Source organism: Microtus pennsylvanicus, chromosome 7 (assembly GCF_037038515.1).
Source record: "Microtus pennsylvanicus isolate mMicPen1 chromosome 7, mMicPen1.hap1, whole genome shotgun sequence".
Classification (NCBI taxonomy): Eukaryota; Metazoa; Chordata; class Mammalia; order Rodentia; family Cricetidae; genus Microtus; species Microtus pennsylvanicus.
The window spans coordinates 21,499,143-21,526,357 of record NC_134585.1 but is presented as its reverse complement, the minus strand read 5'-3'; the positions used below and the strand labels follow the sequence as shown (position 1 = coordinate 21,526,357).

General features: G+C 40.8%; 1 protein-coding gene across 2 annotated transcripts in view; it reads right to left on the bottom strand.

Annotated features, from left to right (window-relative positions):
• Positions 1 to 22,378, bottom strand: part of Vps26a (VPS26 retromer complex component A) — a 31,072-nt gene extending 8,694 nt beyond the window's left edge. Inside the window, exons 1-5 of one of the 2 annotated variants that reach the window (XM_075980142.1) lie at positions 22,252 to 22,378; positions 12,109 to 12,258; positions 3,617 to 3,692; positions 2,423 to 2,579; positions 1,184 to 1,348 (exon numbers count right to left, since the gene is read on the bottom strand). In XM_075980142.1, the coding sequence (XP_075836257.1) occupies positions 1,184 to 1,348; positions 2,423 to 2,579; positions 3,617 to 3,692; positions 12,109 to 12,258; positions 22,252 to 22,254 (551 nt within the window). In that variant the 5' untranslated portion in view covers positions 22,255 to 22,378. The remainder of the gene's footprint in view (positions 1 to 1,183; positions 1,349 to 2,422; positions 2,580 to 3,616; positions 3,693 to 12,108; positions 12,259 to 22,251) is intronic. The other variant, XM_075980144.1, reaches the window with a different exon arrangement.
• Between the last annotated feature and the right edge of the window lie 4,837 nt (positions 22,379 to 27,215).

Genomic DNA, 27,215 nt, shown 5'->3' with positions numbered 1-27,215 from the left:
ATAAGCCATGAAATCATGAAGTAATAAATTTGAGAACCCCCATAATACTCAGTATTTTTTGCTTCCCCCCAAAACTAGATGTCAACATAATAACCCAGGCACTGATGAACACAGAAATCTGAAGGAAAGCTTCAGTGACAGCTTTTTAGGTTCCAAACTGCCTAATAATTTTATGGAAAGTTCCAAAGGCATATATAATAGTGTCAGTGATGTAAACTTGGAAGTGACAGGAGAATGTCGGAGTTTGAGGTCAGCCTGACCTACAGCGTGAGTTCCAGGAAAGCCAGGGCTACACAGAGAAACCATGCCTTAAAAAAACAAGAAAGAAAAGTAGGAATTCAAGAATGCTATCAGATACATGGTGATATTAAGGAGTTACTAATATTTTTGGTATAATGGTATCATAGAGGTTTTTTACATTGTATAATTTTATGAATTATATAATTCGATTCAATATAATAGGAAATAAGACCTTTTTATGGATAAAACATATCAGACCACGTGTCAGTAAACTGTGACACTGAGTATGGCGGTTACATGCCTAAAAATCCCAGCTGAGACAGGAGTGTCATGAGTTTGATACCAGCCTGGACTATATAGCAAACTTTTCATCTCAAAAATACAAATTCAAAACAACTATTGGAGGGGGCCACTACCTATGTGAAGACTTCTATTGATCACTGTATCATTCATGTACCTGTTCCTTGGCATCTTCACATCTTTCACAACTCTCAAAGGCATTATACAGACCAGAAGTAGTGGTGTATACCCTTCTTAGCCCTAGCACCCAAAAAAGAGGCAAAGGCCTGGTCCACATAGTGAGTTCCAGGCCAGCCAGGATTATATAGTTAAGGCCCTTTCTCAAACCACCACCAACAACAACAAAAGGTATCATACAATAAATAAAATGAGATCATTTTCTAAAAGTACAAATATAAAAGGCATGTCTACCACCCCTTTTTGCCTCTGAGAAGACACACAAGAAAGGCATTAATAGTGGGTTAGTGATAAAGATGAAAATTATGTGATTAATGATTTTCCTCCCTTCACTTCTATATAATTTAAATTGTCAAGGGTACACATGTATTATTGCTCAAGTAGTCAGAAAACAAGTCTACAATCTTCACTGCTCTACGCTGACTCTGTCAGGTAGTTTAGTCACAAGGATGCAGAAGAAACTTACTTTGACTTATTATATTCAAACTCTATGTGCAGACAATCTTCAATGCCCACTTCCATTTTAATAGAGTTGTTGACATCAGGATAGGTAGCAAGCTGGTGAACAATAAGATCGTACTCTTTCACTAAGTCTGTCAGCCTTCTCACAATCGTCACCTTAAGAAAATACCTAGGAAGTTAATGAGAAGATGAAATGAACCACCTAGATAGATTAAATTCGGGTGCTTCAGTAAGCAAATGCAAACTAATTCAGCTTTCTCCTTGATGGGACCAAGTGTCAACTTCCTCCACTTGTTTACTCAGAAAGAAACTCTAATTTGAGGGTGCTTTGGGACTAGGGAGTGAATTCAAGGCCCTTGCAAGCTAAGCATGTACTCTACCCATGCTATACTTCTAGCTTTCCTTTTTTTTTAATGCTGACAACATGAAAAATTACAAAATTCAATTTTACAAATAAATACTTTTGAAATGACTTTAGGGGACCATCCATCAGCTGTTTATTTTTTTTTTGAGTTGGAAAATTATTTTTCTATTTATTTATTTATTACATCAGCTGTTTAAAAAGCCTCCCCATGTCACCATTTTGCTTTTTCAAAGTCTCTAGTTGAGGCAGCATTATTAGCTTTTGTGCCGGCAAAACAATCCTAAATGAATAATACCATGTGAAACAGAAAAAGACGACCCTGGGACCTGCTTCATTGAGATTCAAGTATTGAAATGTTAGGTGAGTGAGGGGGCTCAGCAGGTACAAGCATTTGCTGGCAAGCCTGACAACCTTAGCTTGACTTCTGGGACCCATATGGTGCAAAGAGAGAACCAACTGGAAGTTGTCCTCTGACCTCTGTATGTGCACAGTGGCATGCAGGTGCCCACACACAGAATAAAAAGACAAACCAAGGTTAAAGAGAACTGAAATCCTACTTCAGTTCTGCCCTTTGCTTGTGTAACCCTGACCATTCAGACTCTGGGGATGAGGGTCATTAGAAAACTAAAGATCTAAACTAACTAATACCGAAAACTCATACAAGGGGATTGTAAAACTGAAACATCTCTGAATCTGTAATGCTGACAGCCATGATTACTGCAAATCATTATCAAATCAGGTGAAACATAATACGTGACAGAATTTTTAAATCTTAAGCCTTTCATTCCAGGATTATAATTACGAGTTTATATAAAGACATCGGCAGTAGCATGGTTTTCTAGTTTTGATTCTGTTATAATTTCTAATACACATCCATACCTCAGGCGGACATTGGCACCGATGTATGACTCATATGGCTTTTCAACTTGCATAAATTCAAAATCATAACTTCTGCTCTGAGTCAGTTCTCCGGGTAAGGCTAGTTCTTTCACTAGGTTTACAAATTCATGAGTATTACTCTTGTCATTGAAAAGTTCTAAGAAATTTAAAACAGCAAAAAGACCAATTATATTTAATATCCAATTCAATAAAACCCAAGCTTCTACTGCTTAAACAAATAATTTTTTTACCAAAAGCAATTAGCAATTACTTTAACAATCTAGAGCTATGATCTCAATTTTGTTCCCTCATTACATCCACTTGGGCACAGATAAACTCCAGACTAACACAATGACCCCTTCTGATGGAGAAGTCCCTCATTTACTTTCATGTAACTGTACTTCCTAATATGAAGCAGACACATCCCAGTAGTCACCTGAGCATCTTCCCTTTAAATACAATTCTGTTCTGTTTTATTAGACAAATACATTACTTTGATAAAACTACAATGCACAAAAGAATAAAACCAACTATCAATTAATTTCTATAACTTGTTCCTGAGTATGATTTTATCCATAATAGATAAATATCCACCATTCCAGCTTTGGTACTTTAAAAAAGTACAGTAAAAATTAGCTGGATTTTAAACCTAGCTATGGAGAGAGTCCTGGTAAGACATACTTTCTTTCCTGACTCTTCAACACCAAAAAATGTATATATAGTTTTGCTTTCTGCTAACTTGAGTGTCTCCGAAGCACCCACATGGAAATGTACACAATCCGATCTAAGTGAAAAGGAAATTGCTCCTTTCCTTCGTATGTGGAATTTTCTGTTCAGGAGGGAGTCTGGCTATAGGTAGACACTAGCTCAGGAGACAAATGAGGAAACAAAAGATGGAGGTGAAGTGGTCATTGTGAGTAAAACTAATGAAAAATGAAGGCAGATGGGAGACATATGATTATTTTTCAAGGCTGGTAGTTTAATATTTTATAGTAGAGTCTAAGAACAAACGCAAAATGAGTCACATATCATTAAATACAACTGAGATACATGATTTACTATACTAGGTCCTCTTTTAGTACATATAATCAGTTTCTTCTTTTTGTAAAGCTAAGTTCTAATTCAATTATTTAACTGCTAAATCCAACCCTCTTCAGTCATCAAAAGAAAAAAGAATACTATTTTAAAACTCACCAATTTGACCTACAAATTCAATTCTAATTCCTTGATGCTCTAGCCTCTTTCCAGGCTGCTTAAAGGCTAGGTTTACCTGCCAAAACATGAAATTGTCAGAGATGTTAACAGTCCTTTGAGTGCGCCTACCAGATTCCTTCCAGATGAATGTAATCTCTGAGTACTTGAGGCATTCACTCAAGAGGTGTGAAAGGCAGTGACCTCACAGCACCAGGGAAGGCACTGAGGAAGCCATTACTTGCACAAAGTAAGTACCACTTTATTGAGAAGGAATCCCTCATAGACAAGAGAAATATAAAAAGGCTCAAGGATAAAGAAAATCTCCACCTACCCATATGTCTGGCCAGATAATGAAACAATTCTAGGACTAATATTTTAATGTGGAATAACCACTGATTCCAAGAATTAACCTATAAGATAATTTTCAGTTTTTTATAACCATGAACAATATACTTGTTATAACTTCTAGCCTAAAAAACAACTCTCATTAAACCAGACACAGTGGCCCATATCTGTAATCCAGCAGTTGGAAGGCTGAGACAGGATGATCAGGAGTTCAAAACCAGCCAGGGCTACATACTGAGTTTGAGACCAGTATAAAACCTGGCCTCAAAAAACAAAATAAAATAAAAGTTAAAACAACATTTATTAACCTAAGTCTATAACGCATGCTAAAATGTGAAACTTCTTAAGATATAAATTAATTTTAGGTATGGTTTATCTTGCATGAACCCATTTATTCATATTTCAGTGCTAAGAATTGAACCCTGGGTCTTGTTCATGCTAACCAAGTATTCTTCCACTAAGCTAACTCTCCATCCCTGTCTTACTTTTGAATTGCACCACATCAAAATTCTTAGACTGATGTACCTGCCAAATGGAAATACTAAACTTATAAATTGTTGTTTATTTTTGAGACAAGATATCTAACCCAGGCTGGTCTCATGCTTTCTATATAGCTGAGGATGGCTGTGAACTTATGATCTCCTGCCTCTATTTCCAAGTACAAGGATTCCAGGCATGTGCCACCATGTCCCACTTTTGTGGTAATGTGGACTGAAGAACCCAGCACTTTGTGCATGTGAGCACTCTACCAACAGCTACATACATCCTCCGCCCCTTAAACTTAGAAATTGAATATGAAAAAAATATGTGGATGCAACTATCAACTTTCAGCCTTTTCTGTATTAAGAAAATATGCCAGCCAGGCAGTAGTAGTGAACACCTTTAATTCCAGCACTCGGGAAGAAGAGACAGGTGGATTTCTGTGAGCTTGAGGCCAGCCTGGTCTACAGAGCAAGTTCTAGGACAGCCACAGCTTCAGAGAAACCTTGTCTCAAAAAGAAAAAGAGAGGGAGGAAGAGAGAGGGGGAGAGGGAGAGAGGGAGGGAGAGAGAAAGAGAGAGAGAGAGAAAGAAAGAGAGAGAATATGCCATGGAATTAAAAGATTTGATGTAGCCTCAAACTCACAGAGATCCACCTGCCTCTGCCTCCCGAGTGCTGGGATTAAAGGCGTGCGCCACCACCGCCCGGCTTGACAGCAAAACTTTGTACATTAATGTTACTCAATACTGTGATGATCTAAGATCACGTTTCTAAGTCTGCTAGAACAGTCCATATCCACACTGATGAATACACAAACATTCCTCACCTAAGTAGCTCAGACTAAACCTACACCTTCATGCACTGCTGCATTTACTGCTAAAATGGGAAAAAAGCACCGTTCAGTGTGGACAGCCCGGTGCCACCAGGTCAAGGTATTTTGCTATCATCAAGCATCAATTCCTTGTCTAAAGATGAAATAGTAAAAATGCCCTATGAAAACAAGTTTGAGGGCTGGAGAGATGGCTCAGTGGTTGAGAGCACCAGCTGCTTTCCCAGAGGACCTGGGTTCAATTTCCAGCACCCACATGGCAGCTCACAACTGTCTGTAATTCCAGGTCCAGGGGATCTGACACCCTCACACCAAAGCACAGAAAAATACTAAATAATTAAAAAAAACAAGCTTGAAACAATAAAAATTGACTTTTATACTAATGTCACTTTGAAATAATTACAATGATATTAATTATAATTGTTTTATCTTAGCCAGGCAGTGGTGGCGCATGCCTTTAATCCCAGCACTCGGGAGGCAGAGGCAGGCGGATCTCTTTGAGTTTGAGGCCAGGCTGGTCTACAATAGCTAGTTCCAGGACAGGCTCCAAAGCTATAGAGAAACCCTGTCTCGAAAAACCAATAAATAAATAAATAATTGCTTTATCTTCATGAAATCTAACAGGATCTCAAATTTCTCCTTCTATACAGAACTCATATCTATAGACCCAACGGTTTTGACAGCAGCACCTAACTGCTTTGACAGAAATTGTTTTTAAGCTGGGTATAGTAGTACATACCCTTAATACAGCATTTGTGAAGCAGAGGCAAGCAGATCTCTGAGATCAAGACCAGCCTTGTCTACATAGGGAGTTCGAGGGCAGGCAGGGCTACATAAAGACCCTGTTAAAAATTAATGAATAAGCCGGGCGGTGGTGGCGCACGCCTTTAATCCCAGCACTCGGGAGGCAGAGGCAGGCGGATCTCTGGGAGTTCGAGGCCAGCCTGGTCTACAAGAGCTAGTTCCAGGACAGGCACAAAAGCTACAGAGAAACCCTGTCTCGAAAAACCAAAAAAAAAAAATGAATAATAATAATTGTATTAGTTTTTTCATGTAAAAACAATGCCCTTTTATGGCTGCTGTCTGAAAACTTCATAAATAAAGGAGAATGATCTTCTTAGTTCAAAGAGAGTTTTTACTTTCTGCCCTTCTTTATAAAGTTATAATACAAGGTACAGAACAGAACATAAAAGAAATTAAGCTGTATACAAATAAGAATTTTTTGCATAAACTCAAAAATATTCTTAAATTTTTTGTAAAAAGAGGTTTAATTTTTAAAGGTATTTGCACAAGAGCACCAAGACAATGCAACAGAGAAGCAATTCTCTTTTCAGTAAACGGTGGGGGGGGGGTAGGTGGGCAAATGGATATTAACATTCAAAAGAACAACACTGGAAGACTACCTCACACCAAATAGATTTACTCAAAATGGATAAAGACCTAGCGAGTACAACACCAAAATTCTCTCTCTCTCTTTTTTTAAAGATTTATTTATTATATATTAGTGTTCTGTCTGTATGTATGCCTGCAGGTCAGGAGAGGGTGTCAGATCTTACTACAGATGGTTGTGAGCCATCGTGTGGTTGCTGGTAATTGAACTCAGGACCTCTAGATGAGCAAGCAATGCTCTTAACCACTGAGTCATCTCTCCAGTCCCCAGCAACCAAATTCTTAGTAGAAGATACAAGCATAACTTCAGGACTTTCACTTAGGCTGTGGTTTCCCAAAACTACCAGTAATAAAATAAAATTAAAAAACAGATAAACTGGACTCCATCAAAATTTAAAATTTTTGTGCTGCAGAGACACCATCAACAACTGGAAAGCGCAGGGTGGTGGCAGTACACGTCTTTAATCCCAACACTCCAACACTTAAGAGGCAGAAGCTGGCGGATCTCTGAGTTCAAGGCCAGCCTGATCTACAAAGCGAGTCTGAGAACAGCCAGGACTGTTACACAGAGAAATCCTGTCTCAAAAAGCAAAAACAAATAATAACTACAAAGCTGCCAGGCTTGGTGGTGCACGCCTATAAACACAGCACTTAGGAGGTGGAGCCAAGAAGATCAGCAGTTCAAGGCCAGCCTTGGCTGTGTGAACTAGGCCTTTACACTAAAACAGACACACAATAAAGAAACTACACAAGATCTGCGTGTGGTGGCACACACCTGTCATCCAGCAGAAGGCCAACCTGGGCTACAAGAGACTCTCTCAAAAGTATATTTCAAAAAAAAAAAGAAGAGGAGGAGGAGGAGGAGAAATATAAGTGTCGTCAAGAATAACGAAAAGTTATAGAGTCTTCCCTCACCGGAGAAAACAGTCATGCAGCTACTCTCTAAATGCTGTCAGCTCCTCCAAGGGGAAGCAGAGCTGGCACACACCAGCAACTCTGTTCCTAAGTATAGAGCTACAAATCGAAATCTTGACATTAAGACATGGAAACATCTTTTGTTCGGAGGAGAGGGTAAAAGGGGAGGGGAGGGGTTTAACTCTAACTCACTGTTAGAGTGTTACACTCAGTTTTAGCCATTATCCTGCTTCAACGTTTCAAGTGCTGGGATTACAGGTGTGAGCTACCACAACCAACTTGGCATATCCTTTACCACATGGATACAATATAGAAGGAATATTATTCAGAACAAAATGGATTTCTAACACATGTTCTAATACATAGGGGAAATCTTTTAAAGCATGCTCAATAATGCAGTCATTAAAGGGCAAATTTATACAAAACAGCTGTACCCTGGTCTACAGAGTGATTTCTGGAACAGGCTCCAAAGCTACAGAGAAACCCTGCCTTGAAAAAAACAAAACAAAATAAAACAAAACAAAAGACACAAGCAATACCATTAGGCTGTTTGGTTAAAATGACAAATTAGGGCTGGCAAGGCAATTCACTAAGTAAAGGCACTTGCCACCAATATTGCTGACCTGAGTTTGATCCTAGAACCTAACATGACAGAAGAAAAAAAATCCAATTTCCACAAGTTATCCTATGATCTCTATACACATCCTATGGTATGTACCCTTGCCCACTCCCTAATAAAATAAATGTTTAAAAAAATTTTAACATGAAAAATGCCTTTAAATCCTTGTTGTCTATATTTTCAATGGAACAATACCAAGAAAACTTGAATAGGCAAAAATTTTCCTGTGATAAATCAGAGTAACAAAACATATACTAATCATTATTAATAACCTTACATTGAGTTACTAATCTAAAGACCATAGAGGACTTCAGAATATCTAGAAATAGTATGTCTGGTAAGCAAAGTCAATGCCTTTTATAAAAGAGGACAAGAGAGCTTTCTTGAATAGAGTTAAAATATTTTTAAATTTAAAATATAGTTTAAGAGAATGAGGTAGAACACTTGCTACCCGAGCCTTGAAAAGAGAGAATGCTCAGTGAAAGGAACCACACTCAAAGCCACAGTGCGACTCCATTTCTATGCAATGTCCAGCACAGGCAACTCAACAGAAAAACAAAGTAGATTTGTAGATGAGAGATTTGCAGGTAGTGGATACTGTTTCTGTTCAGAGGGATAAATGTTCTGAAGTCAGTGGTGAAAGCGACACAACTCTGAAAATACAGCAGGTAGCAATTGAACAAGATTAGAGCCAATTTTATGTATATAAATTACAACTTAATGAGGATATTTAAGAGCAATAAAGAAAGAGGTATGTGCCACAGAAAATCCAAGAAAACAGAACAAAGAAGCCAGAACAGACCCACATGACCTTTGCTTTGTAACAAAGGTGATGACATTATAGCACAATGAGAGGAAGGACAGTGGTTCAGTATATGCCCTGGATTAATTATAGATCCAAGTGTGGAGACATGTTTGACTTTTACAATAAAGCAAAATCAATTCCAACTGAACGAAGAACCAGGGCAGGACATATAATTTAAAAACTTAAGTGAAAGAAAACAGAATAACTTTGTGTCCTGACTGTAGATGAAAAAATGTCTAGACTAGATCTGAAAAGAACAAAGGAAACATCAACATCTGCTAATTAGAAGACAGAAATAAAGTGAGTGGAAAGTCAAGAAAATAGAGGGAATTAAAAAACAAGAAAGTCAGCCGGGCGGTGGTGGCGCACGCCTTTAATCCCAGCACTCGGGAGGCAGAGGCAGGCGGATCTCTGTGAGTTCGAGGCCAGCCTGGTCTACAAGAGTTCCAGGACAGGAACCAAAAGCTACGGAGAAACCCTGTCTCAAAAAATAAAAAACCAAGAGAGTCTGGCCGTGGTGTTGAACACCTTTAATCCCAACACTCTGGAGGCAGAGGTAGGCAGATCTCTGAGTAAGAGGATAGCCTGGTGAATATACTAAGTTCTAGTCCAGCAAAGGCTACTGGGGAGGGACACAGACTTTCAATCAAAGGAGGCAGAAGCAGTTGGATGTCTGAGTTCAAATCAACCTAGTGTACACAGTGAATTTCAAGACAGCCAAGGCTACACAGAAAAACCCTTTTTCAACCACCATCCTCACAAAAAAAAGGGGGGGTGGACAATGCTACTACCAAATAAAACCCTTTTTCCTCTTTTAGACAGGCTCTCATATAGCCTACACTGGCTCAAACTCAAAACCCCAAATGCTAGGATTACTGGAGTGTACCACCATAGCCAGCTATAAAAGACTCTTACCAAAAACATACAAAAAGAGGCCAATGGCTCAGCAGGTAAAAGTTCTTGTCATGCAACTCCAGAACCAATGTAGGAAAGGAAACCATGTATAAAAAGTCAGATGTGGCGCATATCTGTAATCCTAGCTCCAGCACTCTAACAGCCAGATAGAAATGGGAAAATCACCTAGACCTTCACATATGCAGCCAGTGGGAAAAATAAGAAACCCTGCCTCTAAAACAGGGCAGAAGGAGCAAAGAGAGGCCAGAAAAGTTGTCCTCTGACCGCCACATGCTCTCTGTATACCTATACTCTCACATTCACACACACACAGATAAAAATAAATCTTAAAATATATATAAAGTCCTACATACCAATATGAGAGTCAGTTAAGTAGTAGCTGAGCAGAACTTGGAAACAGTCAAGACAGTCTTCAGAGGGTGAATGGAAAAAATCAAAACACGTATTTTCAAACAGCCTCACTCTGTAGTTCTGGCTTGTCTGGAAATTACTACGTAAGCAGGCGGGGGTAGCCACAATCTTGAAGCAACCCACCAGCCTTTTCAGCACTCCAAATGCTTAAAAGTATAGACATGAGCCACGGCCAGCACAAGAGTATTATTTAATGTTAAAAACAAATGTGCTACCAAGTCACAAAAAGACACTGAGAAACATCAAACAAATGATAGAAAGTAATCTAAAAAAGCTTCATAATGTATGATTCCAACTATATGGCATTCTGAAAAGGAAAAATCATAGTGGCATAGGCTTTGGAGACTGGTGTGGATAGAGGTGCCAGTGAGGTACAAAGAGGTGAAACAGAGGGGAATTTTTAAGATAATTAAGCCATGATATTGTAGGATAATTCTTCAAGTTCTTCAAATGATGGATACAAAACAATTTCTGTTTATCAAAACCCACAGAACATGTAATATCAAGCCTGAAATCCTAGTCAGGCGGTGGTGGCACACACCATTAATCCCAGCACTCGGTAGGCAGAGGCAGGTAGATCTCTGTGAGTTCGAGGCCAGCCTGGCCTACAGAGTGAGTTCCAGGACAGGTTCCAACGCTACACAGAGAAACCCTATCTCAAAAAACAAAAAACAAAAAAACAAAACAAAAAAGTGGACCTTAACTAACATTATAAACTAATCTGCCAATACTGGTTCATCAGTTCTTTACATCCTTTACTTTTTGGGTTTTTTGTTGTTGTTGTTGTTGTTTTGTTTTTAAGACAGGTTGGCTTGCGCTGTCTATGTAACTAAAGATGACCCTAACATCTACACCTCAGGTCTCCACCAAGCACTGGGATTACAGTCACATACCACTATGGCTGGCTTACGTTCGTTTATTTGTAAAACTATACCACACTAAACTAGGTATAATAGTTTATGCATTCAATTCCAGAACTCAGGAGGCTGAGGCAGGAAGACTAAATCACTGTAGTCTAAGGTCAGCCTGGATTACATGATCCTACCTCAATATATAATAATAACAGGCAAATATTGTATTGTTATGTTATATAAGAAGGCACGGTGAAGAAGAAGCAACATAAAGAGCTTCCAATTTTACCCAATTTTTCTGAAAATCTAAAACGGTTCTAAAAAAAAAAATAAAGGGTTAGACAGGTATGATAGTCCATTTCAGAGATAGAGGCAGGAGAAGGCCCATAATTTTAACACAGGGAGTTTGAGGCCCATCTGAGTTACATGAGACAAGAAGGAAAAAAGGATTTTACATATTACTGAGTAATGAAAAGGCAAGAGAGGTGTGAGTCTTATAGAAGGAGGAGCTTAAATGTATCTAATTATACACATTCTGAAGGAGCTGAAGCGCCTCCCCCAGAATGAAGAAACACGGGCAAATGAGACATGAGAGCACAGAAGAGCGAGCTACAAAAAGTCAGAAAGAACCTTCGTATGCCACACCAGACCACTACTCCACATCTCTCCAACTCAATTTGAAGCAGAAATTCTCCAAAGCTCAAGATACAGTCACCAGCAAAACAATGTCTGTGAAATTCAAAGACTCTACCCTAGAACCCTTCCATGAAAACATCTTCCATTACTGCTATTAATACATCAAGGATTTTAGTTGACCTTCAGAAAAAGGACTTTGTTTCTAATACAATCATCCAAATGTCTGTACAGCACAGAATATTTTAGTAACTGATTCTAACAACCTAAAATTAGGTAATTTACCAAACAGGAGTTTACCTTTCCTGAAACAGATTCTCCATCATAGAAGAGATAGTGTTTTTCTACTTTGCCATCTTCAGTTTTCATTTCTGCCATTTTCCTGGTTTCCCCATCATTAAGGGAAACATCGATCTCACAAATAGGACCAAAAAAGCCTCCAAGAAAACTCTGAAACAAAATAAAGATGCTCATTAGTAAGTATCATGCTTAGCCAGTCACTACACTTTGAAATTCAAACTTAATTACTTGATTTTAAAGCCAATCAAATTACTCATCTATGAGTTAAAAAGTATTAAATTCTACATGAAAATGAACATACATGCACCCAATCCCCAGCACTGCCAGAAAATCAAGGCAACAACCTGAACTGAGTACAGTGTACACGCAGTTAACACTGAAATTCGCACAATTTGGAGAATAAACTTCATGTTAATTTTTACTATCAAAATTAAAAAAGAACTTGAACATGCTATAACTCAGTCATTTCCACAAGTAACCTACATAATAATCAAATACTAACTTTTCAAAAATATAAGAAGTCAATTTCTTATATCCAAGTTTGAAAAGCTGCAACTTTTAGATAGACCTGTAAGTCACTCTTCCATCAGAGAGAAACCTGCACAGTCTAAACTACCCCTTCAAGTTCCAGGGTCATCACACTGTCCTAACTACCATAAAGCCTCTGCTCTATCGCGTCTAAACAGAATGTGTTACAACACGTAAGACTTTTGAGTAATCCTGGCACTAACTAGCATTAGAGGCTGTGAAATTCCTATAAATATTTCCAAAAAAATATATAAGCACTGTAACTTCAGATGACTGCTTCCCAATTGTAGGTCCCGGGTCTACCCTTGTTCTTGGGGTTCATCTTGAGGACAGTTTCTGGTCAGCCAGCTAAAACATTGTTTGTTCCTCTGCTCCCTCTGCCCCGTCTGGTGATTAGCTGTAGGGCATTGTTGACTCCATCTTTGGTGTGGTAATTTTCCACCTGCATGGGCGGAAATCCTTGTGCAGTAGTGAGGTATATAAGGATTTCCCCAAGGTTGAATAAACGGCGTTTGGTTGATCTCCTTTCGAATGACCCAGGTCTCTTTGTGTGTTCTTTCAATCTCCAGGCCCTTGCCCGACTCGCATACAGTACAGGGGCACACGAACTGTACAGAGGGGGTAACACAGAATCGGGTGTTACACCCAATGACAAAGCACTCTAGCTGGCAATGCAGTAACTAATAATGAGCACACACTAGTAATGGTTCCAACATCTAGATACAGCCATGGGCTGTGTGACCACTGATAACAGTGTTCTAGTCTTTATAATGTATCCTTTCTCATGTGTGCTTTGATGGGGTCCTTCTGTGTTGTGTGATTTGTTCTCTATCCAGAAAGCTTGAGCAGTCCTCCTACCTCAGCTTTCAAGGCAGCTAGGTCCACAGGCACACCCCTCCACACCAGTGCCTATATCCCCCCCATTTCTACTCTACTTTGCACAAGTGACCTTTTAAAAACATTCATCTGATCGTGTTAAGTAAAATAACCTCAAAAAGATATATATTTAACTACATGTACACACAAACACACACGAATGTCATTAAAGTAGAAAGGAATTATTTGGAGAAGAGGAGACTAGCAAGGAAGGGGAATGATGAGAGTTTAAAAGGGTGCAAATACAAGCAAAATATAATGATACCTAAGTATGAAAATATGGGAGCTGGGGAGAGGACCTGAGTTCAGATCTCCAGCACTCATGTGAGGAAAAAAAAACCTGTGACTACTTGTATCCATATCCTTAGCATGCTTGTGGATACATACACACACACACACACACACACACACACACACACACACCCCACTCAGAAATAAAAGAAAATGTCTTAATGAAATTCTAATAAGATAAAAACCAATCTGATCACACAACTTTTTAAAATATTACAACTTACTGGAGATCTTATAAACTGGAACTACTTTAGAGGGCAGTTTGGGGCCAGAGAAAAGGCTCATTGACTGTGTATGTCTGGAACCAAGCCTCAAAACCTGAGTTTTATATGACAGAAGGAGAAAATCAATGCACATAATTTGTCCTTTGAGTTCCACACATGCATTGTGGCATCTGTGTGCACAAGTATTCACACATAGTAATTGATGGCAAAAATTTCTTTAATAAAACAACGTACTTAGGCATGTGGTCACTGTAGTGAATGCCTATAATCTCAGCACTTAGGAAGCTGAGGCAGAAGGCTTACCAAAAGTTCAAGGCAGCCTAGACTATGTAGTGAGTTCCAGGACAGCATAGAATACAGAATAAAACATGTCTAAAAACAGAAGCAAACAACAACAAAGAACCTACAAAGCTACAGGAGGAGATGAGGTGCTAATATATGTATTATATATAATGAATGTATGTGTGTTATGCATATTTATACATATAATATGCATATTATTACTTATATGCAATAGATATTTTTTTGAGACAGGGTCTCACCATGTAGACCAGGCTGGCCTCAAAATCACAGGGCCCCACCTACCTCTGTCTCTTGAGTGCTGGTATTAAAGGGATGTGCCATTATATACCCAACTGAGGTACTAATAATATTTTATTGGAGCTCTGGATGTTTACTTTGTGGGGTTCATCAATTTGTACAATTTTTTTCATTTATTTTATTGTGAGTATTTAGCATGTACATAAGTCTGTGTACCATGTGCATGCCTGGTGCCTGGAGAGCCCACAAGAAGGCATCAGGTTCCCTGGGAACAACATTACATAGACAGTTGTTAGCCAACATGTGAGTACTAGGAATTGAACCTGGGTTCTCTGGAAATTAGCTAGTGCTCTTAATCGCTTAATCATTGCTCCAGTCCCAATATGTAAAATTGTTATGGGTAACAGTGACTTCAAATGTTATTTTAAACATACATACAATTTATTCTCTGATGTGGATAAGATAGACCTACCAGCTCTCCAGACAGAATAGCCTCAAATGATGGAAGTAATTTGTGCAGAAGTTCATCAAATTTGTCCTTCTCTCTTGTCCCAGAGGCAGGCAAAATACCGTACCTGACTCACTCACCCTCTGGAGACTGACTCATCTCTGTGAGGGCTTTACCTGACATCCTAATGCCAACTGGATTCTCTGAGCTTTGGTTTCTAATTCATTCTCTGAGCTGTGCATTTACTCTGTGAGGCCAGACATTTTCTCCTTTGCTCAGCACTGATAACAGAGCCTAAAAGCAGTTTATACTATTTTAAACAAGGCCCTCATATACCTGAAGTATTAATTTTCAATACACAACCATTCTAATAATAAAAAATAAGTGACTATGGACAAAAAAATGGACTGAAATTTGTAATTGTTGGTGAAACAAAACATTCCTCAGAAAGTCAGGAGAGGTGAGGAGCAATGTCTCAGTTGGAACTCATTAAACATCAGCCCTGTCTTGGTTGGAGAGGTAATAATAGTAAACAATCTAAGGCGCCTCCTAAGATTATGTAGGTCACAGGTGACACAATGACCAAATTGTTTTCATTATTCCTTTATTAACAAAATAGACAATCTCTCCCACCCTCCCACTCTATCCCCCGCCCTTGGTAAATACTTTTTTTATTTATTTATCTGTATCTTTTTTTTTCCTTTTGGTTTTTCAAGACAGAGTTTCTCTGTGTAGCCCTGACTGTTGGGAACTTGTTCAGTAAACCAGGCTGGCCTTGAACTCAGAGATCAACCTGCTTCTGCCTTCTGAGTGCTGGGATTAAAGATTTGTGGTACCATCACCTGCCTTATCTTTATGTTTATTGTATGAAGGTTTTGTTTGTGTTTATGTCTGTTTGCTGTGTGTGCTTAATTGCTGTAGAGATCAAAAGAGGGCATCGGGTCCTCTGGAGCAGGAGTCACAGGTGGCAAGAACCACTGTGTGAGTGCTGGGACCCAAATCCAGATCCACCTCTCCAGCCCCAGCAAAAGGGACAATTTCAAATAACCAACTACAAACTAGACTTTTAACATGCTCCAAAGACACAGTCAGCAATTTTATTTCTGTGATGATAATTAAACTCAAAATTTATCCAGAAAGCTAATTTTAACAAGCAAACTTGTCATTGACTAAATATTCAGAAAAGATAGAATGGTAGGCAGATGATCTTCATGATCAACTACCAGCTCCTGTTTTGCTTCCTTTCAGGCAATGAGGACTGAACCCATGCAAGGTCTGGGCTTCTTTCTATTCTACCACTGTGTTTTAACTCCTCTTCTGATTCCTTTTCCTCCAGATTGAGGCAGGGGCTAAGCTACCCAGGTTGGCCTTAAACTTGCGATCTCTCTTGTCTCAATTCCCAAGCAACATTTCAGCACTATGTCCTGTGACCTAGTTACCTCAATACACCAAGTCTTGAAAGTCAGAACTTCTTTAAAACACAAACAAACCCCAGTAATTCTGAAAGAGTGCATTTCTCCTAAAACATTATATGTGTGTGTCCAGCTCAAAACTGATTACCTGATATTTAGCAGGTTATCCACTTTGTGCAACTCACTGAGGCAAAAAGGGAGGAAGGTGGTGGCAGGAAGAAAGCCTGACACGAAGGGGCAAAGACAATATACCCAAGTAGCTGCCCAAGGAAACTAAGTCAGATCCGTTAAACAAAGGCAACTGACAGTGAAAACAACAAGGTGGACTCCCCTTCCCATAGTGCCAGCATCAGCTGATGTCACAAAACACAGGCAAGGAAGTTAAAATTAATTTCCTCTCCTAACTGTATACTCCGCAAAAAATTAAGACATGGAAACTATGAACGTGGTTTTGCATATAAAATAAAATGCGGCCAACTTTTCCCATACATACTCTATAGAAAATGCAGAATGATCTATCCAATTTGAAATCTGAGATTTAAAGATGTAAATTAAATACTATTTTAACTAAGTTAAATTGCCACAAGACTGCCAAAACACAAAAGTAGACACAGTTCTACAATATTTTGCAATAATAGGGCAGGAGAGATGGCTCAGCAGTTAAAAGCACTGGCTGCTCTTCCAGAGGACCCAGGTTCATCCACATGGCAGCTCACAACTGTCTGTCTGTAACAACAGTTCCAGGGGATCTTGAAGTCCTCTCAGGCACCCAACAAGCATGTGATGCCAAGACATACATTCAGGCAAAACACATACACGTGAAATAATAATGTTTAACAAAAGCAATTTTACAATAAAGAAAAGGTCTTATTTTGACATTATTCATAAATTTTAAAATTACTAGAATTAAAAATATATACAAAATTATGCTATAGCCGGGCAGTGGTGGTGCACACCTTTAATCCCAGGACTCAGGAGGCAGAGGCAGGCAGATCTCTGTGAGTTCGAGGCCAGCCTGGTCTACAAGAGCTAGTTCCAGGACAGGAACCAAAACTACAGAGAAACCCTGTCTCAAAACTCCCTTCCCTTCCCCCTCAAAAAAAAAACTATGCTATATTCATTTTTATAAGAAAATATTTCATACCTAGGGCTTACAAGTGAAACCAGAGGCTGGTGAGATGGCTCAGTGGGTAAGGCGCTCATCACTAAGCTGGGTGGCCAAAGTCTGATCAGGACTCACATGGTGGACAGAGAGGCAACTTCTGGCAGCCATCCTCTGACCTCCACACGTACGCCACGGCACACCAGTGACACACATACGTACACTAAACATAATAATTATTTTTTGATTTCTTAAATAACAGTAGTCAAAACCTGAATGCCTTGGGTACATAGTTCATTTGCGGTCACCCTAAGTTCTATGAGACTCTACCTCAGAAAACTTTAAAGAATAATAATAAACATCTAGCATTAGAGTACATACCTATAATCTCACCATGGCAGAGGCAAAGGTGGGCAGTTCACAGAAAGTTTGGGGCTAGCCTGGTCTACATAACAGGTAAAGAGGCCAGTCAAGGCTACACGTGACTATCTCAAAATGAAATAGAAAAAATAAAAAGTAGATTTATTTTTTAAAATATTTATTTGTGTGTGTATGAGGTATGTGTGTAATGAATGCCCTGTACAGGTGAGGACAGACAACAACTTTTAGGGTTTTTTTTTATCTTTCACACATGTTGAACACAGGTTACCAGGCTTAGTGACAAAAATTTTATTCACTGATTCCTGTCACTAGCTCTTATTTCTCAATAGAATAAAGAATTATAACTGGAAAGAATCAGAAGGGATTTTGTTGGTTTTTTTGTTTATTTTGTTTTGGTTTTTTGGTTTGTAGGATAGTTTGCCTATGTAGCCTGGCTGTTCTGAAATTCGTTCTGTAGATCGAGAACTCAGAGATCTGCCTGTCTCTACCTCCTAAGTGCTGATATCAAAGGATTACACCACCACCTCCTGGCTCAGAAAATCCTTTGAAAAGCTTAGGGCAGCATATGCAGAGGAGAAACGATGAACAGCACCTTAACAGCTAGACTGCCATTCCTTTAAAAGCCTCCAAACAATTACAGATATCTTCTGGAACATGTGAGCAACACAAGGAAAAAAACTTCTGAGTAAAGAGCTTGTTTTCACGCAAAGACTTGCTCTGGAATGTTTCCCATCAATGTACCCTGGGAGGTGGGAGAACCACATAACCACTATTGAGTGCAGCAGAAGAGCTGGGTCTTGCAGAGCAACTCTGACCTTTATTTCCTGGCCGACAAGCATGCACCACCATGCTGCCTCTCATTTTTTCGTCTTTTATTTATCTGTTTGAAAGGGCGGCTCAAGCATGTCACAGCACACATGTAGAGGTCAGAGGACACTTTGGAGAGTGGATTTCCCTCCTACTACTTGGGTTCTGGGGACTGAACTCAGATCATGTGGCTTATGGTAAGTAGCCCCAACTTTTAAGCGTTTCAGATTTGTTTTACTTTACGGGCATGAGTGGTATGTGCACAGTGAGCATACAGTGCCCTTGAAGCCAGAAGAGGGTGTTGGACCCCCTGAAGCAAGAATCACGTATAACTGAGAACTGTCACGTAGGTCCTAGGAACCAAACTGGGCTCTTGTGAGAGCATGTTCGTCTCTGAACATCCCCTCCAGCTCCTGACACCAGCATCACATATACACCTTTTCTTTGGGGGGGGCAGGGGAGGGTTGTTTTCTTATAATGTGTTTGGTTATTGCTGTGGTTTGTTTGTTTGATTTCTTGGATCTCACTTGAAAGAGCCAAAGAAGCACAAGGGATCTAGAGAAACAACTCAGTTGTGAATCTCTTGCCTAACTACTGAAAAACCTTTGATGGTTCCTGAATAACATACACACAAAATCATTTCAGGGAAAATTCTGGCAATTAATATACAAGTTAAAACACTTAGGTATCATAGCTTTGCATATGGGCTAATGCCTATCATCTCACTACTTGAAATGTTCAAACAAAAGAATTGCCACAAATTTGCCAGGAGGTGGTTGTATATGCCTTTAATCCCAGCACTTGGGAAGTAGAGTCTGGCAGATCTCTCTGAGTTCGAGCCACTCTGGTCTACAGAGCAAGATCCAGGGCAGTGAGGCTACACATAGAAACCCAGTCATGAAAAAAGAAAAAAGAATTGTCACAAATTCAAGCCCTATTTGAGGTACACACAGAGGAAATACGAGGTCAACAAGGTCCACACAGAAAGATCATGCATTAAAAATAACAACATAAAAAGACACTTAAGAGCTGGGCGGTGGTGGCACAAGCCTTTAATCCCAGCACTAGTAAGACAGAGGCAGGCAGATCTCTGTGAGTTCGAGGCCAGCCTGGTCTACAACAGCTAGTTCCAGGATAAGCTCCAAAGCTACAGAGAAACCCTATCTCAAAAAAACAAAAAACAAAACAAAAAAAGACACTTAAGGAAATGCTCAAATCCTTAGTCATCAGAGAAATGCAAATCAAAACAACTCTGAGATTCCATCTTACACCTGTAAGAATGGCCAAGATCAAAAACACTGATGACAACTTATGCTGGAGAGGTTGTGGGGAAAAGGGAACACTTCTGCATTGCTGGTAGGAGTGCAAGCTGGTACAGCCCCTTTGGATGTCAGTGTGGCGACTTAGAAAATTAGGAAACAACCTTCCTCAAAACCCAGTAATACCACTTTTGGGTATATATCCAAAGGATGCTCAATTGTACCACAAGGACATGTGCTCAACTATGTTCAAAGCAGCATTGTTTGTCATAGCCAGAACCTGAAAACAATCTAAATGCCCGTCGATCAAAGAAGGGATAAGGAAAATGTGGTACATTTACACAATGGAGTACTACACAGCAGAAAAAAATAACGACATCTTGAATTTTGCAGGCAAATGGATGGAGCTAGAAAACATCATTTTGAGTGAGGTAACCCAGACCCAGAAAGACAATTATCACATGTACTCACTCATTAAGTGGTTTTTAAACATAAGGCAAAGAAAAGCAGCCTACAAATCACAATCCCAGAGAACCTAGACAACAATGGGGACTCTTAAGAGAGACATACATAGATCTAATCTACACGGGAAATAGAAAAAAAACAAGATCTCCTGAGTAAATTGGGAGCATGGGGACCTTGGGAGAGGGTTGAAGCGGAGGTAAGAGGCAGGGAGAGAAGCAGAGGAAAATGCAGATTTCAATAAAAATCAATATTTTTAAAATGCATAATTAAACAATAAAAATAACATTATAAAAAGAAACCACACACACACACAAAAAACAATATTCTTTCTTATAATATGAAATGCCAGTATTGAGCATTACCATCTAACAAAATGACATGTGGATATAGAAAGAATGTAATAAACTTTTTGATCTCCAATAAGAATATTTCTAAGACTGGTTGAAGTTAAAAAACAGAACTTGAAGGAAAAAAATAACCAAAATATATGTGAATTTTCTTTCCATCAAGGAAAAAAAAGAAATGGAGCTCAGGGGAGCTCAAGGCTTCCACAATGTATTCAAAGCCCACACACAATGAAACAGCAAATTCTCATACATACATGAGAATTTCAAGGTTTTAAAGATTTACAATTTCGTTTGGCCAATATCTTGAACACAACTAGAAGGACTAATTACAAATATAATCAAAAAGTAAGAGAGCTGTTTAGTTTTCTTTTCAAATTGTGAGAAATGAAAGGGTTCCTTAAGACCCAAATAATTCCTTCTTAGTTGTTTATTGCCTTTGTAATTTCCACCTTAACTAATTACCCGAACAAATGGTTAACTCCTTAATCTGCAGCTGCACGGGAGCAGGGGTTAGTCTTACTGTTTATCTGTCCCTGGACTCACAAAAGTACTTAAGAAAACCCTCCCAGAATAAACTTCCCTCTTTCCCCTCTCCCCATCTCTAATAAAAGCAACACGATTTCTGACTTTTCAATTATTTAATCAAAGCAAAGCAAAGTTTTTAAAATAGACCCGGCTGGCGTGGTCTAAAAAATATCAAGCAGATTATTAAAACTGGTGAGCTTAGAAAGAGCAGGTGGCACACTGTCGCCTCTCCGGGTGTACAGGCTAAACATGAGCCAAAAGCTCCAATCTATAACTGCCGGCACACAGTTAAACACTACCGTGTCCAATGGTGTTTCCCATTAAGTGTGCTTAAGTGCTCTGATTTTCCTCCCTCCCTGGTTCCCAAGACATTGCAACATCCCAAAGCGCTAAGTTGTAGTAACCGCTTAGGGAAGGAAGTGAAACCAAGCGCTTGAATCGGTGTTTGGAGATAAATGAGAGTCCCCGTTCCGACACCCTTTGCTCTTTTCCCCTATCCTAGTCTACAAATGGCAAAAGCCTCCACCTGGGTCATGAAATCTCAGAAAGTCCCCACATGCAGTTTAAAGAAAAGCGGACTCTATCGAGCTCGGAACGAGGAAGGTGAGCAGATCAAGCCAGAGTCCGGAACTGAGTGTCTGGCCACGGGCTGTCCTCGGCTACCTTGGAAGGCGAGGCCGCGGGGCTCCGGCTCGGAGGACTGCGGGGCCCCAGCCACGGCCCCCAAAGCCGGTCCAAGAAGGCAGGTAGAGGCTCCGACATGGCCAGGACAGTGCGGCCGGCCGCAGGTGCTCAGGCCTGGCCGGGACCGGGCAGCCGTCAGGCCTCACCGCTCCGCGACCCTTCCCTGCAGGATCGGCACCGCGCCCGCCGTTGGAGTCCCGCCACGCGCACCGAGTCCCCGTGGGAGACGGCCGCACAGACCGCCGCGCACTCACCATTGTCACCGCCGCCGGGTCCCCCACTTCACTAGGCTTTTCCTCGGGAGAACTCCCAGCCCGGCTGCCTGCGCCCCGCCGCACGTCACGTGACCGTAGGCCACCAGCCGCACGTGACCACTCTTTCCCTCTCCGCCCTCCTCCACTCTGGCCACGCCCACTGAAGGCACGCCCTTCAGAAAGGCCGTTTGGAGGCGGGGTTTCTTTGCTCCGCCCTTCATGTGAGAGGCGTGGTCGCTGTGGCTGACGTCAGGTGGGAGGGGTCGAAGCGCGGTCTCCCAATCCCCCAAAACCTAGAGCTGTCACGTGACGAGCAGTGAGCTCTGGAACTCCTACCCGGCACACGCGTTTCCTCCTCCCCAGGGAAGTTTGGGGGCTCGGAAGGAAGCGCGGGTTTGTTGGAGAGGAAATTCTTGCAGGCTTGCTGCATTCCCGACCTTCGCACCTTCCCTCACCTGAAGTGGTTTCCCGCCTCACGCCCGAGACCAATAGAGAGAAAAACTTAATCTTAGAGCCCGTCCTCTGCAGTCCAGGAAGACCTCGCGACCCGGCCAAGGACCAGAGACTGGGCTCACAAACGGGTTCCGCCCTCTTCCCTCGTTTCAGCCCTTCCGGAAAGTTCCGGGAGAGTGCAAAGAACCGTGACCCCATCGCTGTTAGTGCGGGCCTAGAAGAGCTGAGGGTGGAGGAAATACCACCAAGGCTCCCTAGCTGAACCTGTACTCGAATTCGGGAGAGGGGGAACGTCTTCCCGTCACAGCAAAACTCAGCGTGGGAAGCAGTGCAAGTCTAAAATGTTTAAAGGTTGATATGAGATTTTGGTCTCTAATAACGACAAAATTCAAATACTGGAAATTAGCTTTTTTGTCGTCCCCCCCCCCCCCCCCCAAAGACAGTATCTTATGTAGTGTATGCTGGCCTAAGTGGAGCAATCCTGCTTGGTCCTTCCTCCACTTCCAAAGTGCTTCCCAAAGCTGGAATTGCAGCATCATGTCCAACGGTTTTATGCACTGCTGCAAATGAAACCCTGGGCTTCCCGCAAGTTTAGAGGGAGAAACTGTATTATTTGAGAACAAGATTTAAAGATTTCTATGCCAGGAAGTTTGGGCCAGATGCATGTTTGTGTATCTATTGTTGAGGCAGGGTTTCACAGGCTGGAACACTCTATGTAGCCCAGGCTGTCAAGAAACACATACGTCCTACCTTCAGCCTTCTCAGTACTGGGGGTTACCTGCCTGTGTTGCCACTCACTGGCCAGATTTACAAAAAGGTAAAATAGTATGGAGACAGAGAAGGAGTTTATAGCTCAAAACGGTCTTGATTAAAAACCCGTGACTCGAGCAGTGGGTGGTGCACGACTTTATTCAGAGGCACTTGGAAAGCAGAGGCAGATTTCTGACTTTGAGGCCAGCCCGGTCTACATAGTGAATTCCAGGACAGCCAGGGCTACGCAGAGAAACTTTAAAGGATGGGGGATGGACACTGGATGGAACAGTGAATCAGATTTCTTGGACAAAGGAGCACCAGCCACTCTGTAGGGAAGGAAAAAGGCAGGCAGAGTGGTTCATAGCAGTAACTCCAGCCTTCTGGGCCCTGTTACTGTTGAGACACTGTTACAAAGAAACAAGAGAGAAAAACAATTGCACATAGTCTAAGATCTGAGTGCTTAGCTGCGTGCACATGGTTCAAATACCATTTGTTCAAAAACTTTCCCCTCTAAATTGCTGTGGTATGCTTGTTCAAAAATCTATTAATGGGGCTGGAAAGAAGGCTCAGCTAAATGAAGAGCACTTGCTTGCTACACCTCCAGAGGATGAGATTTAATTCCCAGGGCCCAGATAGTGGCTCCCAACGAGGAGGATAGGATGCCCTCTGCTGACCTCCATTGTTACCATTTTACATGTTTTTTTTTTTTGTTTGTTTGTTTGTTTTTTTTTTTTTTTGGTTTTTCGAGACAGGGTTTCTCTGTAGCTTTGGTGCCTGTCCCAGAACTAGCTCTTGTAGACCAGGCTGGCCTCGAACTCCCAGACATCCACCTGCCTCTGCCTCCTGAGTGCTGGGATTAAAGGCGTGTGCCACCACCGCCCGGCGACCATTTTACATGTTGTGCACAGACATTCAGCAAAACAACCATATACATAAAAGGGTTTGGGATTTGTTTTTAAATCATTTGACTATAGAATGCTGGATCTCTTTCTATACTTCTTATTTGTTTGTTTGCTTGTTTGTTTGAGACAGGGTTTCTCTGTGAAACAGTCCTGCTTGTCCTGGAACTCATTTTTTAGACCAGGTTGTCTTCTAACTCAGAGATCCACCTGCCTCTCTGGGATTAAAGGCGTGTGCCACTACCTCCTACCCAATATTTCTTAAAGAATTTTTACATCAAAGAGTTGAATGGTTATGCTACTAATGTCTTATTTTCTACAGACTACCTGTCTGTTTTTTAAAAAATAGGGTTACACTTTGTAGGCCTGTCTGCCTGAGAACTCACTATGGAGACCAGAATTGACTCACCTGCCTCCCCTTAGGAAGAGTAGGGATTAGAGACCTTTGCCACCATTCCTGGCTTCCATAAAATGCTGATGGCCCATGCAATAGGTAATGAATTTAAAGATAGCAATGTTACCAATGAGACATAAGCCACTAAGTGATCATCAATTCCACAAAGCAATTCTGAAGAGGGGAAGACTACTCCCAGGGGATTATTTGGAAATGTCTGGGAGTACTTACCCTGACATCTATGGGAACAATTACTGGGTAATATGGAGAGGAGTTGGGGACATAGCTAAACATTCCACAATAAACAGGGCATCCCCCTGCAACAAAGAAGTCCTGTCCAGAGATTTGGAGTATAGCTTCGTGGCAGAGACTTAGGTTCAATCACCCGTTCAACCAGAAGAAAAGAAGAAAGATGCGAAGAAAACAAAGAAATCCTTCTGAAAGCACCAAAAATGACAAGAATAAGAAATCCTGGTTTAGCATAGAAGGCAGAATACCCAAATATATAAATATATTAGTATTTTAAACAGTGATTGAAATGCTAAGACAAGCTGGGCAGTGGTGGCATAGGACTTTAATCTCAGCACTTGGAAGACAGAGGCAGGTGAATTTCTGTGAGTTCGAAGCTAGTCTGGTCTACAGAGCGAGTTCCAGGATAGGCTTCAAAGCTACACAGAGAAACCCTATGTTGGAAAAAAAATTAATAAAACAACAGCAACAAGCAGCTTCACCCCCTCATCTCTGATGTATTAGCATTACATTTGTAATTATTATCGATTTTGGAAAAAACATGTATAATAAAAATGTATTACAATTATGTGTTTCCACCACTATATTGTGAATGCTCATAAATCTTCCTAATGGTTTGGTCCTTGACTAAAAAGAGTACAATATCAAGAGGAACCTCCATTGACACCTGAGTATCCTCTATCCTTTCTCAGATATGCAGCAGCCCATCCCGTGATTAGCTCCATTACTCCCAAGGTGAGTCCTATATTTGGTTCTCATCCCTAGGCATCCATGGATTAAAATGTCATGCTTATAGTTCAGTAGGACTCTCACACTGTACCCCAGTGGAAATAGTTCCCCCGGGAGCAGAGCATCTGTTCTGTTTCCTTTCTGTGGCTGTGATAAAAGATTCTGACTGAAAGCAACTTAGAGGAGGGAAAGGATCTGCTGGGCTAACACTTCCAGGTCACAGTTCATCACTGAGAGAAATCAGGGCAGGAACTCAAGGCTGGAGAGTGAAGCAGAAACCCTGAAGGATTGCTGATTCTTTAGCAAGCTGGCTTTCTGGACAACCCACTGAGGAATGGTGCCACCCACAGTAAACTAGACCTTCCTGTATCAATTATCAACACAATCCCCATAGGCCAATCTGATCTGGGTGATTTCTCAATGGGGACTTTCTTCTTAGATGGCCCTAGGCTTTGTCAGGTTCAGGAATGGATAGCATAAATGCAAATGAGTCTCTAATTTCTGCCTCTTAAGGACAAGGAATTACACAAAGATATTGAATTCGTTTTGGGAGTATGTTTTTTAAAACATTTGTGCATTCCTGGTGTCCATGGAAGCCAGAAAGTGACATCGACTCTTATGTTGTGAGCTGCCATCTGAGTTTTGGGAACTAAACCTGGGTCCACTGGAAGAGCAAAGTGCTCTTCACCACCAAGCCATCTCTCCAGCCCAATGATATTTTATCTCTCTGTGTCTCTCTCTCAAGCCATCTCTCCAGCCCAATGATATTTTATCTCTCTGTGTCTCTCTCTCAAGCCATCTCTCCAGCCCAATGATATTTTATCTCTCTGTGTCTCTCTCTCAAGCCATCTCTCCAGCCCAATGATATTTTATCTCTCTGTGTCTCTCTCTCAAGCCATCTCTCCAGCCCAATGATATTTTATCTCTCTGTGTCTCTCTCTCAAGCCATCTCTCCAGCCCAATGATATTTTATCTCTCTCTCTGTGTCTCTCTCTCAAGCCATCTCTCCAGCCCAATGATATTTTATCTCTCTCTGTCTCTCTCTCAAGCCATCTCTCCAGCCCAATGATATTTTATCTCTCTCTGTCTCTCTCTGTCTCTGTCTCTGTCTCTCTGTCTCTCTCTCTATATATATATATATGTACATATATATATACACACACACATATAAATATATATACACAGAGAGATAGATATACATTTTTTTAAAGATAGTTTTTAAAGTAATTATTTCCTGGAGGAGAAAAAGAAATCCCCAGACAGCTTCCTCCCTTAGGTTATATCTTTGCTTTAGTGGAGTGACATTTGAAATTAAACAGGCATCTATGGAAAAGGCCAAGCACGGAGAGGCATTGAGAGCACACCGTGTGGTACTGGAGACATTAAGTTTCTAACTGCACAACCCACAGCAATTTTAGATAAACAACATTCACTGCTTCTCCACCGCATCCACAGCACAACAGAAACCAGGTCACGTAGCCACTGTC